Here is a 14551-nt window from a genome sequence, read left to right on the forward strand (position 1 = left end):
AAATGCCCCCTTGCCCCGGAGGCGAGTGGAGCCGCACAGAGCCGAGGCCATACCGGCCAGCGGTACGGACTGCCTCAATAGAAAACACGTGCAAAACCAGAGAGCCAGACTGCGCGCAGCTGCGACCCTCAAGAGCCGGCAGAAAAGACACCGAGCAGCCCTCACTGGATTGTAGACTGCACAGCCTCTGCCCGGCGCTGTAGAACCCGGGTCTCCCCTTGATTGCTGCTCGGTGCGGATTCTGCCAGCATCCTCGCGGAAGTGGCTTGAGTCCGAGGCCTCCAAATGAAACCGGGTGGAGCGGCCAAAAGCCCGCAGCACCTGAACGCCAGCCATCCGAACCCCGCCGGGCCGCAGCTAAGGGCCGCGGAGCAGCCCTAGGAACCCAGGGCGCTGTCCCGCTCTGAGCTCGGGAGACGGCCGGGGTGACAGCCAGCGCCACTGTTAATCCAGGGAGCGCACCCACTGGGAAGGCGTCTTAGGCCAGCGGCCTCTGCTCCCGCCGAGTCCCGCTGCTCCCCGCCTGGAAACGCCTGCTGCCACCCCGGGCCCGGGGCCGGACGGCGCCCCCGAATTTCGGCAGAGGTGCCTCGGGACCGCGGACAGGGCAGCTGGAGCCCGCACTCCAGGCGGCCGCCTTCCTCGCACCTCCCCCGACGCACGCGGCCCCGCGCTTCCCTCGAGGGCGTCCTCAGCCGGGGTGCCTGGAGCCCTGAGGGGCGACGGCGGCGGCGGGGCACAAGGGAGCCAGGTCCCGGGAGCCTGGGAGCAAGCGCGTCCCGGGGGCGGGGAGCTCGGCCGGCTGGGCGGGCCGGGGTGGGGGCGGGCGGCAGCTCCTGGGGCCCCGCGCCATTGGCCGCAGGGCCCGGCGGCAGGAAGGGGCCAGCGAGCGCGGCCCCACCCCGCGGCCGGCGGAGCCTATCGCCGGGAGCGCGGAGCGCGGATAAATGTAGCGCCGCGGCGCGAGCTAGTAGCTCTGCGAGGGGCCGGAGCGCGGCGGAGCCATGCAGTACCCGCACCCCGGGCCGGCGGCGGGCGCCGTGGGGGTGCCGCTGTATGCGCCCACGCCGCTGCTGCAGCCAGCACACCCGACGCCCTTTTACATCGAGGACATCCTGGGCCGCGGGCCCGCCGCGCCCACGCCCGCCCCCACGCTGCCGTCCCCCAACTCCTCCTTCACCAGCCTCGTGTCCCCCTACCGGACCCCGGTGTACGAGCCCACGCCGATCCACCCCGCCTTCTCGCACCACTCCGCCGCCGCACTGGCCGCTGCCTACGGACCCGGCGGCTTCGGGGGCCCTCTCTACCCCTTCCCGCGGACGGTGAACGACTACACGCACGCCCTGCTCCGCCACGACCCCCTGGGTAAGGCGGCCGGGCGAGGGTGGGGGTGAGGAGGCGCCACCCGGCAGGTGGCAGCGCCGGGGAGGCCAAGGGGGCGAAGGGGGCAGGCCGTAGACGGCTGTGGCAAAAGCGATGGAAAATCGGCTGTCGGGCACGCGCGGCAACAGGAGGCGCGCGGCCGGGGCTGACCGCACCGTGACTCAGATTGGTTTTCCTGCACCTTGCAGGCGTCGGGGCCCGCGGGCCGGCGATAGACCTCGCGGCGAGGGCAGCCGTGGACCGCGCGTGTCACCCGGGGTGGGGCTCCCTTAGCGGGAGGGATGGGGAAAGGGGCGTCGAGGCGCCTGGGCCGGCCCCCGTGGGGCAGCCGGGCCCGGGTGACTACGGGGCTGGACCTGGTTCAACAGGCTTGTGCAGTGAAAGAGCCTGACCCTTTCCGTTCATACAGGAAATCTTGAGTTCTCGATAGGAGTAAATCTGGTTTCAGAAGCTGTTAAGTGTTTTCCTGGCTGCATGAAGCAGACCCTTCCCCCGGAGTAGTGCACGCTGCTGATTATTTTATCGACATCCTCAATACAGACAAATTCAGGAAACACTCGACTTCTGATAGCCGGGATCCGTTTTTCTGATATTGTTCATTTCCTCTGTGTGGGATGTGACTTTATGGCAGCTAAAATAACCAGTTGCTTCCTATTTTTTTTTTCGAGGCTGTTTTGCACCAGTCTGAAGCCTGACGCAAGCAAAATCTCGAAAAAACAATGCTAGCTTTCAAAGCGTTGAGGTGCAGGCCTGCACTCTGACGGACACACCGACCGACACTACTTTGGGAGTAGGAAGCAGCAGCTGCTGGTCGCCAGTTAGGAAGGGAAGCAGGGACACATAGGGCATATATTCCAGAACTTCGGGGCTTGTCCCCTCACTGTGCGGCCTAAGAAATAAGCCGCCCGTGGTCCGCGCTGTGGGTGACCCTTGGCGCCTTCGAGGTCTGGAGCCCTAGGGTAAATAAGGAAACGGGGCGCCTCTAGAGTTTTAAATGAACTCTGTTATTAGAAGCTTCAGTAGGGACCCTGAAAACAATTAACGTCTTAATTAGCATTTTAATGTCGCCATTATTATGGCGCGGCCTCTAGCTCGGCCCTCTACCTTACCTTCTCGCCGTTACAGGGAGGGGGATTGTATTTTTAGTTCATCTTTTTATGATTTTCAGTTGTTATCCTGTCTGATTCCAGCCTCGAGGGTTTGATGATGCGGCCCGAGCCTGGCTGTGGTCGCCTGTCGGGGCTGGAGCGGGACCCTCAGCCGGGCCGGACCTGGGGGCTAACGTTTTCACAGTGCGCCCTGAGTTTCCTTGGGTTACTGCTGGGACCGCGCAGGAGGAAGCAAAGGGTTTTTCGAGCTAGACCAACAGGAAACACATTGACGGAAATGTTGCCATAGCCCATGGGGTGGCTTTAACTGGCCGCCCCCGCGGGCTGGGTGTGAAATCAGAGGAGGCCGCGGCTCCCCCAGCCAGGATTGGAGGCTCCTCGCGCGGCCTAATGCGGGCGTCCGGGCCGGAGCGCTTCCCGCGCAGCCAGGCCTTGGCGGTGCAGCAGCCCCGCTCCTCCCCAACACGCACGCACCCGGTGTTCGAAAGTGCGGCCCACCAAGGGCGATCCAACGGGGCAAAAAGTTATGTATAAATCCGAGATCCACTGGTGAAAGAGGGTCGTGGTATTGTAAGCCCAGCAGGTAGTGCGTATTTTTTTCGGGGTTAAAGATATGTCTGGATTTAGTTCTAGGTGTGACGGCTGTGTGCATCTGCGGTGTCGGGTGTGACTCTGGGTATGTTTATGTGTTGATGGGAACGTGTTAGGTCCACGTGCCGGTGGGTGTATGTGAACGTGTCTGGTTGGGTGGCCTCCTGGCCAACCTTTGTCATCCCCTGGCCCGGCAGCTCTGGCGTCTGGCCAGGCCGCTCCAGGGCCGTGGGTGAGCGTCGCTCTTTCCGCCCGCAGGCAAACCTCTACTCTGGAGCCCCTTCTTGCAGAGGCCTCTGCATAAACGGAAAGGCGGCCAGGTGAGGTTCTCCAACGACCAGACCATCGAGCTGGAGAAGAAGTTCGAGACGCAGAAATATCTCTCTCCGCCCGAAAGGAAGCGTCTGGCCAAGATGCTGCAGCTCAGCGAGAGACAGGTGAGCTCGTTCGGGGGCCTGGGGCCGCCTCCGGGGAAGGGAAGGCTTCTGGGGCAGGGGTCGCCGGGTCACGGAGAGAGAGGCGAGGAGCCACCCTGCCCTCTGGCACGTCCCGACGCGGGCTCGTGGCAAGTTTTCTTTCTCTCTTTCCTGTAGGTCAAAACCTGGTTTCAGAATCGACGCGCTAAATGGAGGAGACTAAAACAGGTATGGACATGGTTCTGTTTCTATGGAAATAAATATTTTTATCACGTTATCTCAGTGCAAGGCTGTTATGGGTTGTATGCAAAAGTCATTTAAGAGACTATTTAACCTCTTCACCTTGATTAAAAAGACAAATAGTCCTGCTGAAATTCAGGATGAGTTGCTCAGGTGGCAGTAATGCTAAAAGCACCTAATGGGGTTCCTATATCAATTATGCTTGGGTTTTCACACACTGGCTAGTAAAACTCCCAGCTAATTGTTTTATAAATCCCATATGTTGTTTATCTAATTAACGCAGGAAAGATAAAGTAATTGACAGTAAATGACTTAAGCAGTTATCTTTGGGAGAAAATTGTTTCTTTTATTTACACAGCCATAATAAAACCAGGCAGAACTCAAGGGTAAATATAAAGAAACAAACACCTTTAAGTCTTGTTTGCACTGTTTTTTTTAGAAGAATTAAATGTCAGGGAGTTTAAAAATTATTTTCCATCTAATGCCAGCTCTTAAAATGAAATATAAAACTTGTAAGAAAATATTCAAGCCTGTTTGAAAAGTAGCTTAAACTTTCTAACAGTCTTTCTTCCAGTGACCTTGTTTCGCAATATGCGATAAAAAGTAAAGGCTAATTTGGTTTTTTAAAAGAAGATCTATTGACTTAAAGCTAAACATTCATTTTTGATTTCCTAATCTGGATATATTCTCCATAGTTATCTGATAATTGCTGAATTGTTCACTTGTCATTGTATATACAGTTTATAATAAATACTTTGAAACAATGAGTAGAGAAATTTAAAGCAAAGTGGATTTTAAAATTTATTGATCATTACTTTTTCATTAAAAAGAAAGTGTCCCAAAGAATATTTTGAAATAGAAAATTCCTGTAATTTCATTACTGTAATGTGATTTAAATATTTGCAGATTAACTCTCAATTTGTGACCTTGTACATCTATTTGTTGAGACTATAGGCTTGCAACTATATAACAAATAGATGTTGTAATATTTCTGTGTAGTATTTATATGCATTTTAGACAAGCACAGGATTAAAAATTCACTAGCTTATATACTTAATAGTTCTTGGTCAAAGGCTTGACTCTAGTTTACCAGAGACCTTAAAAATAGTGGTTTCTATGTAATATGGGGATATTTCCCAGAAATTTACCCCAGATTTTAAGTAAATTGTAGCTAATTGTCTACGTTCTCAGTTGGCAGCCTTCTTCCAGATACACATTTTTTTCTTTGCCATGATTTTTTAACTTGTTATACATTTACACATGTAGATGTTTATAAATTTGCTCCAGAAAATGAATGAAAAAAAATCCAGTCTAATAATTTTGAAACTTTATTCTTAATTCACCATTTAGCATTCTTATTTTTAAAATGTCGGAAAGACTGTTAATTGGCAAGATGTTTAAATATTTAAAGAATGAAGTTAAGGTGTATCTGTAGTGATCAGATTTTCTTTCCCCCTTAAACTTTTGAGAATATTGAAACCATGGGTCTGGGCTGGTGTTAAGTAACCAGAATTCATGTTCAATTGGTGTAATATATCACACTTATGTTCATGATTGGTTCTTATCTTTTAAGCACATAATCTTTGATATGACAGAAACTTTTCTTACAAAGTGAGAGAAAAGCACAAGTATGTATCTCCTGAATAAGATTATAAACTAAAAACAGTAAACTAAAAATTAAAAGATGGAATCGGATGAGGAGACATTTTGATATATTCCTCTCACTATCTATATTTTATGATCCTTCCAATCTCCATTTTCATTTTCTTTATTCAGGAGAACCCTCAAAGCAATAAAAAAGAAGAACTGGAAAGTTTGGACAGTTCCTGTGATCAGAGGCAAGATTTGCCCAGTGAACAGAATAAAGGTGCTTCTTTGGATAGCTCTCAATGTTCGCCCTCCCCTGCCTCCCAGGAAGACCTTGAATCAGAGATTTCAGAGGATTCTGATCAGGAAGTGGACATTGAGGGCGATAAAGGCTATTTTAATGCTGGATGATGACCACTGGCATTGGCATGTTCAGAAAACTGGATTTAGGAATAATAATTTGCTACAGAAAATCTTCATAGAAGAACTGGAAGGCTATATAAGAAAGGGAATCAATTTTCTGGTATTCTGGAAACCTAAAAATATTTGGTGCACTGCTCAGTTAACAAACCTACATGGAGACCTTGATTGTGACTTAACAAATAGTTTATGTACCGATCTTAGGTGGTTTTCATAAAGTGACATTGTAGTGATTAAATTCATCCCCCTTTTAAAAAAGTTGTTTTCACTATTTATAAAAAAGTAATTTTGAGCTTTTTGTTAAATTTAAATTTTTAAGTTACAGCTTTAAAGATTTTAATAGGACCTTCTTGAATGTCTTTTCTGTAATCTGTGTATCTCCCACTTAATGGAAAGGCAAAGGGATACCCCAAATCCAGAGGTGCCTACATTTCAGGCAGCCTTGGAGTATTTTAAAATGAAAACATTCTTTACTTTTATATGACATTCTTATACTGCTGTCTTAAATCCAAAACCATTTCAGAGCTCTTGTCTCAGAGATGTGTGTTCTTTTTGTCAGACATACAGCCGATAAGAATCTTAAATGCTTGTTTTGCACTATCACTTAGTACCTGTTTGACCAAGGTGTTAAGGGGATAGTACCTCCCAATTCAAGCAGAGAAACTGACCTGACTATAATTAATCGCAGATGAACTAGAAGTCACAGGTTAATTAAATGTAAGTAGATTGTAGATACTGTTTTATATCAAACAATGTTTATAATGTGTATATAGAATTGTTCACTGTAAAAAAAAAAATGGCCAAAATGTTTTTTTTTTAATAAGTAACTTGACTGTAAAATAAAGCCGTCCGTGGGACGACTGACCTCGTTGCAAGTCTAATTCTTTGATTTAAAAAATCTGCACACCTTTTCTTGACCTCCTGGGTGCCTGGCGTGGTGCTGGGCTCTGGGGACAGGAAGTGACTGGGGCTGCGTCTTGTTGGGGCTCTCGCTCTGAGGCCCGGGACCGCGGCTGGGTGCTTGGAATGTGGTTTGGGGTCTCTCCTGGGGCGTTTGCCTTGGGACTCTGCTCCTGCCGGCGGATGGCGAGCCGGGCAGGTTCGAGTCCCGGGCACGCCAGGCGATGGGAAGAGCCGAGGCCCAGGCCCGCTACGCTGCGAAGCGCGGGGCTGTCCGGATCCCATCGATTCGTCTCAGCCCCCGGGCTGGCCCTCGCCGTCCTTGACCGGCTGAGTCAACACCGCGTCATCTCTCGGTGGCCGGGGCTCAGGAGCCGGCTCCCGCGCCGCTGGGCCCGCGGTGGGGAGGTTCGTGTGGGGGATGGGGGACCCTGGCCGGGAGGAGCGGGGAGGTGGTTTGCACTGAGAGCGGTTCTCGAACCCGGGGAACTTCAGAACCTCCTGCAGGGCTTGTGGAAACTCATTGCCAGCCCTGTTCCTGGAGTTCTGATCTGTTAGGACTGGGCTGGGACCGGGAATTTGTATTTCCAGCAAGCGCTGAGGTGACACCAAAGCTGCGGGCCCGGACACCACCCCTGGGGAACCACTGATGTGAGCGCTTGGGGGTGTGGAAGAAGCTGCTGGGACCGGCACTCCTCCCTCCCACCTGCTTCCCCCGGGTAACTCTGGCCAGCAAGAGGCTGGGGCGGAGGCCTGAGAGGAAGGAAAGGCGAGGGGGAACAGAAGAACGCGGGGCTTATCCAGGCCAGTGGGAGTGAGGTTTGACGGCTGGGCACAGGGTGGAGGAGGGGACACTATGAGATGGAGGGAGAATGGGGTGCTGAGGTTAGGTGGGTGTGGGGGCCCAGGTTTCTGACTCTTCAGGGTATTGCTAGTCTGTGCCAGCTGCTTGCCTAGCTGAGCCATCAGGTCTCTGACATTCCAGGTAAACCATGACAGAGACCTTTTCGGGAGAGGTCTGGAAATCTCTCTCTAGCCTTGGCCTCCATGGAGGCCTCTAGTTGTAGAGTTGGGTACCTCCTGGCTAAGGACTTGTGAAGGAATGCCCCTACCCCTGGCCTGGCTCCCAGGGCTGTGGTACCCCCAGATATGGACACTCAGATGAAGACAGTGAAAAAGTCATTGCTCTTAGGGACTTGTCATATCCTGCCTCCTTAGATTCTAAGAAGGCCCCTAGAATTGCAGGGGAATTAAGATTTCTGAGAAAAGCAGTACTAGCCCTTAAGCAGAGAGGTGTGGTTAGACTTGGAAGATTTGGGTTGGTGTTTTAGTTATTGGCCTCAAATCATTTGTAGAATGAAGATGGTCTAGTTGAACCACACGAACCCCTTCCAGCTCCCAAATTCCCAACTCAGTTCATGCTGTCATTATTGTTCTCCCTACTCCCCATGTCTCCTCAGCCTTGGCACCCAAAGTGGCCACCCAGAGGGAGAGTTTCCCTTCCCATCAGCTGTAGGCTCCAAGCTCCAGACCCTGCCTAACAGATTACATCAGGGTTTCAAAGATCGTAATCTGTCTCGTCTGAAAATGGGATTGTCCGCATCAGATTTTTGGAGAATGGGAGGCTTATGGACGTAATATTAAATTAAAGTAATCCTGAAACCTGTGTGTGTGTTTCACTTCTGGAGATAAACCCTGGTTAATGTTTATTCTTGAGAGTAACTGTATCATGACTATTCAGCAGAGAAATACAGACTAATGTATTGATTGACACTAGAAAATTTGAGGGGTAAAATCTAGTTTTAAAGTTGACAATTCCCTCAAATCAGGCTGCTTTCCAGTTTCAAGCTTATCCTAACTCTCTTCAAGTCGCTCCCATTCTGAATCTAAACATGTCCTTAAGAATCAAGACCATGTTAACTGGAGGAGGTGCAGTATTCTCAGGACACAGGTAGGCATTCATTTTTCTGAAGTACCCCATTGCAGATTGCCAATGAAGATTTAGAAATTCCTCCTACGGTCCGGGCATTTTTCATTTGTTTGTCTTTTGGCTATTTCATGTCGAAGCAGCACGTATGACCTTTACAGCACAACTCCTGTCTTGTTTTTAACTCTTTTTATCAGGAGATTCAACTTGAAAACGGTTATCATTTAGCAGAAAGACAAACAGAAAAGCACATTTTTGTAAGCAAAACGTTAATGATTGGAAGAATTGCCCTAATTTCACCATGACAGTGTGTGATTAATCCCCTGGGTCGTGTACTTATACTTTAAGTTATTCAGTTCATTGGTCTTTGATATTCAGAACCCTTTCTAACTTAATATGATATTGATTTTGTTGGATGATGTACTTTGACTCTTTAAACAATATCACTTTTAGAGATGACTAGCCTACTGTGTAGTATTTTATTTAGAGAACTATTGCATAACATTTCTTTTTCTTACTTTTTATGGTTTTCTCAGGGTGAAAGCTGATAAGACATCTTGTGGGAAAAGAGGAAACCATCTCTGATAGTGAAAGTACCTTTTCTCTTTCAACTTTTCTGACAAGCTTGTGTGTGTGTGTGTGGTTTTCATTACTGTGAATACTCATCTTAGTTAATGGGGGCAGACAGGGATTCAAGAAAACTTATTTGGACTTGGGGAAAATGCATTTTGCTGGGGACAGAAGACACCAAAATTCCCACTCCAGATATATTGGCATGTGGAAGCTGATGAAATTAAAATCTCCTGATTTTGATTTTTTTCAAGATCTACTAATCAATGATCCTTTAAATCTGTGATTGGAGGTACTTATGTGACTACTTACAATATGGGACAGAATGTGAATACCAAACAATCACCCAGGATGCTTCTAAATGATTGGGAGTTCAAACTGGGCATGGTGGCTCATGCCTGTAATCCAGCACTTTGGGAGGCCAAGGTGGGCAGATCACTTGAGGTCAGGAGTTTGGGACAAGCCTGGCCAACATGGTGAAACTCTGTCTCTACTAAAACTACAAAATTAGCTGGGCAAGGTGGCACGCACCTGTAATCCCGGCTACTCGGGTAGGCTGAGGCAGGAGAATGGCTTGAACCCAGGAGGCGGAGGTTGCAGCGAGCTGAGATCATGCCACTGCACTCCAGCCTGGGTGACAGCGTGAGCCTCTGTCTCAAAAAAAGAAAAAAAAAGAAAAAAGAAAAAAAAAGAAATGATTAGTTCAGTATTTTGTGGTCAAAATAATCAGGTTGGACTGACATTTATTTTTCAGTCCATAGAAGTTTTAGGAAGTCCCAGTTAGGCTCTGTATATGTCTAATCTAATTTTGTCCCTTGATATGTATTTTTTGGTATTGCTGATAACTCCAGATAAGAAGCACTTTGGAGACTCCTCCCACTCACCCAAAGATCTGAGACCCCAGGTCTACAGAAGAGCAGTTACCCCTTCACATGTGGCTGTAGGAAAACCAGAATCACCCCGTTGTGGATACAAGCATGGCTCGCAGCAGGGGAGATGGAACCCCCTACCCTTCTCTTGCTGGCCGGAGCCCCGGCGGACACTGGCATCCTCTGCCTACGTCCCTTAGTTCCTAGAGCGGAGAGCGTCCGTCCCTGGCCCGCCGTGGGCCCCGAGTGTCAGTCAGAAAAGCTAGACAGCCCGAGTGATTCCCTTCTTCTGAGATAGCTCTTGGGTTCGCAGTTGCAGGCGGGAAGCCTATTCAGTCGGATGTACACAAATCTCTCTAGAGGGCTGCGGCGAAGGGACCTTGGAGCTGGCAGAGGCATTTCCTGTCTGCGGAGGATCTTGACTTTGGAGCATCCGGCCGTCGCCGCGAGCAGCCGAACACTTTCCTGCGTCGCTACTTAAAAAAAAAAAAAAAAAGTCACTGCCAATATCAGGCGACTTTCCACATGAAAGCCAATGAGGCCGCTTCCCACTTTAAAAACATTTGTTTAAAACATATTTTCTAAGCATTCCTTAGACTCCGTTTTATTTTGGAAGGTGAGTTTGGTGTCCTTGAAAAACCTTAAGTATTCAAAAATCTCATTCTCTCTGAAGACAACTTCATAGATGAACAAGTATGGGAAACAGTTAACAGAAGAGGATCCCTCCCCTGATGCTCGCAGACGCTTGCAGTAAGACATGCTCATAACCTTGTTTATGTTTTTCTTTCATGGTTCGTGCCCTTCCATCCTTCTGCTCCCCACTTTTCCTTCCTCATCTTATTCATTCCCTTTCTCTTTTTTCCCCCTTCCCTTTTAGGATTCCTCATCTTCATTCAGTTTACTTCCCCATTTAGAATAGAAAATGACTAATCTCCACTCTTTGGATGTCACTATTGGGGCCAAGATTTTCTTTACATTTCTAGAAATGTTCAACTTTTAGCTGAGGTGAGAATCCTGTTTGAGGGAAATGTTGCTGGAGTCCTAATGCGTTGCTCCCATCCCACCAGGGATTTTTTTTTTTTAAAACAAAACAAAACAAGCAATAATAATAACATAGGCCGGGCACGGTGGCTCATGCCTGTGATCCCAGCACTTTGGGAGGCGGAGGCAGGCAGATGATTTGAGTTCAGGAGTTCAAGACCAGCCTGGCCAACATGGTGAAACCATGCCTCTGTTAAAACAAATACAAAAATTGGCACGGTGTGGTGGCAGGTGCCTGTAATCCCAGCTACTCAGGAGGCTGAGGCAGGAGAATCACTTGAACCTGGGAGGTGGAGGTTGCAGTGAGCCGCTGCACTCCAGCCTGGGCGACAAAGCGGAACTCCATCTCAAAAAATAATTAAAAAAAAATAACATAAATAGAAGAGTAATAATCCCTGTGTCTCTAGGGTCCAGGCACTCAGTAGCACTAGAGTGTAACGGAGCTGACACAGAGAGATGCTGCAATAAGGGGTGGACAGCAGATGCTGTGGCAGAGTCCGCCAGGGGCTCCCAACCAGAGAAAAGGAAAAGGAAGGCTGTTCCATGGAGAAGGACGATCCTGTACACAGGCCTGGAGGTGAAAGAGGGCAGGGAGTATGCATGACTGGACTCCAGAGATTTTAGATTTGAGAATTTTGAATGAGGAATTGTGGACCTGTGTTCTTTCTACCCACCACAAAGGTCTCTTTGTTTTTGCATTGGCACTTTCCTCTCTCTGGAACTCTCTTCTCCCCAAATATAGCCTCATGGCTTGCTCCCTCCTCTACTTCAGACATGGCCTTCCCTTGCCACCTTTTTACATGCCAACCTCCTCTTCCTATCCCCAACAACAATTTAATTTTCTCTATTTCACTTAATGCAATTGGATATAATATCTTTATTGCCTTATTTATTATTTGTCTGTCCTCATTGACATATGAACATCATGAGGGTAGGGATTTTTGTCTGTTTTGTTCACTGCTATGTATCTTCAGCCTGACCTATTAGGTGCTTGTTAAACATAACGTTAAATTAATGAATTACTGAGCGTGTACTATGTGCTGCTAAATATTATGTAAGTCTTTCACCTGCTTTATATCCTTTAATCATCAACGACTGTATGAGGTAGAGGCTGTTATCAACCCCATTTTCCAGATAAGGAAACTGTCACTGAGAAGTTAAGCCCAAAACCTCAATTACCATACTGGTCAGTGTTGTAATGAGAAATTCCTCATTGAATCTGTTGCATTCTTGAGAAGGTATCAAATCAAGTCTAATTCTAGCTATAAGAAGAGAGTTGAGGTGTTTTTTTTTTTTTCTCATCTTATTTAATCTTTTGCCTTGATTCAAGTCTAGCATTACATCTGGAAGGGATTATGATACAGTATAGGGGATAAGCAATTTCTGTGTATGTAACATATTATTCTATTACATTAGGAAACTAATAAGCTGGGTGAAGTACCATTTTCCCCTCAGTTTTCTGGGGACATGAGCATTATAAGATATACTTTATATCTTTCAAAGTGTTTAAAAAAAAAAAAAAGTTGGCCAGGCGTGGTGGCTCACGCCTATAATCCCAGCACTTTGGGAGGCCGAGTCGGGCAGATCATGAGATCAAGAGAGCAAGACCATCCTGACCAACATGGTGAAATCTCATCTCCACTAAAAATACAAAAATTAGCCGGCATGGTGGTGCACTCCTGTAATCCCAGCTACTCGGGAGGCTGAGGCAGGAGAATCACTTGAACCCGGGAGGCAGAGGTTGCAGTGAGCTGAGATGGGGTCACTGCACTCCAGCCTGGAGACAAAATGAGACTTCATCTCAAAAAAAAATATATATATATATATATATATATATATATTTAAATGTCCATATATATAAAATATCCATATATATAAAAGTTTGCCTCTCATCTGGCCCATTGAGGCATGTTCCACAAGGGACTCTGAACATGGCAATGTGATGGCTTACTATTTGTGTCCCCAGCATCCAGCACTGTGTTTGGCCTACAGTAAACTTTTAATAAATATCGTATTACAGAATGAAAGTGAAAGCCATGTGCCCTCCCTGAAGGAAAAGAGAGCCATTTCTCTCCCTCCCCAAGCCCTGCACTCTCACTATACTTCCTATTCTTTGGCCACCAGAAACACAGCTTGCCTGAATGGCTTTGGGAGCACAGCAGAAAGCATAGTGGGTAGGGGCTGTAAGTGCTACAGAGACACTTGCCAGGTGCCAACTTGGGCCACGGGTGAGGGGAGGACATATTTAGGTCTATTTAAGCCTAAACAAGCTCTAAAAGAAAATGTTCTCTCCCATCTTTTTACCAGCATAAATTTGAAGAGGAAATGCTTCTGTGGTTTTATTAGCCATTTTTCCCTTTCAGACTTGGCAATTTCATTCAATTTCCAGTTCACACTTCTCAATTTCAATCAAGAGTTTTATTTAAAATATACCCAGTTTCTTGGGAAAAAAAAATGACACTATTTGGGATGGGCTGTGATCACTACTATTTTTATCAGCATCATCTATTCGGAAAATGGAAGCAGGAAATCCAAATGTTTTAAAATTATTTCTGAAAGTATTTTATGAATTGCAAAGAAACAAATGTAGAAGGAACAGAAAGTGTTTGCTTCACATGCTCTTTCAAAGTTTTAACTTTCCTTAGCTGCTTATGGAATCTGCATTACTACAGACTTTCCATTAATTGTAGATTAGACCAGACTAATTCAATAAATGTTTAAAAAATGGACCCTGAGTGCAGGTTCAGACGTCTAGAGGAAATGACTTGACAGTACGGAGGTGGAAAGGAGTGAGAAGTTATGATGATATATGGTGCTGTTGATCAGTTAATTGAAGGTAAAATTTTTAGCTTCACCAAGCAATTACCTGATCTCATTAAGGTCTTTAAAATCACCTAAGAACCATTTTGCCTGAGGCAGCTGCCCCTTGTTTAGAAATTATTTCAGGCATTAAGAAAAACACAATGTTAATGGTGACCAGGGAATTTATGTGTGCAGTTTCTGGTATATGTTGTTCTGAATCTTAGCCGTTATTCAGTATTGTCCATCCTGTATCAACATGGAGCACTAAAATATATTTACATTTTGCATATATTTACATTTCGTATTTGTTTTACTTTTCAAATGTATTTTAAAGCATGTTTACAAGATAGTTTTTTTTACAAATAAAATTTGTCAAGAGATATGGATTGTCAATTTTTTTCAAGAAACTACTTATTAAAATATAATATATATATTTTAAAAGCTCACAAATCATAGGTGTACAGCTTACAACATGACTACACTATGTAACTGGAATCTATATCTTGAAATAGAACATTACCAGATCCCAAGGAGCTCTCTTTATGCCCCCTCTAGGTCACTATCCCCAACCCCACTCCAAGGGACTCCACTAACGTGATTCCAAATGGCATAGATTCATTTGCCAATTTTTGAACTTTATGAAAGTAAAATCCCACAGTATTTTCTCTTTTATCTCCCATTCCTTTAGTTTTTAGG

The 14551-nt window shown here is 46.8% G+C and overlaps 1 protein-coding gene across 1 annotated transcript; it reads left to right on the forward strand.

The window, feature by feature from the left end:
• Positions 1-915: 915 nt before the first annotated feature.
• Positions 916-6617, forward strand: HHEX (hematopoietically expressed homeobox). The gene is made up of 4 exons (XM_007963565.3): positions 916-1365; positions 3342-3520; positions 3677-3727; positions 5516-6617. The coding sequence occupies exons 1-4, from the start codon at positions 1005-1007 to the stop codon at positions 5735-5737; spliced, it is 813 nt and encodes a 270-aa protein (XP_007961756.1). The 5' UTR covers positions 916-1004; the 3' UTR covers positions 5738-6617.
• Positions 6618-14551: the final 7934 nt, after the last annotated feature.

This window comes from Chlorocebus sabaeus, chromosome 9, assembly GCF_047675955.1.
Source record: "Chlorocebus sabaeus isolate Y175 chromosome 9, mChlSab1.0.hap1, whole genome shotgun sequence".
Lineage (NCBI taxonomy): Eukaryota > Metazoa > Chordata > Mammalia > Primates > Cercopithecidae > Chlorocebus > Chlorocebus sabaeus.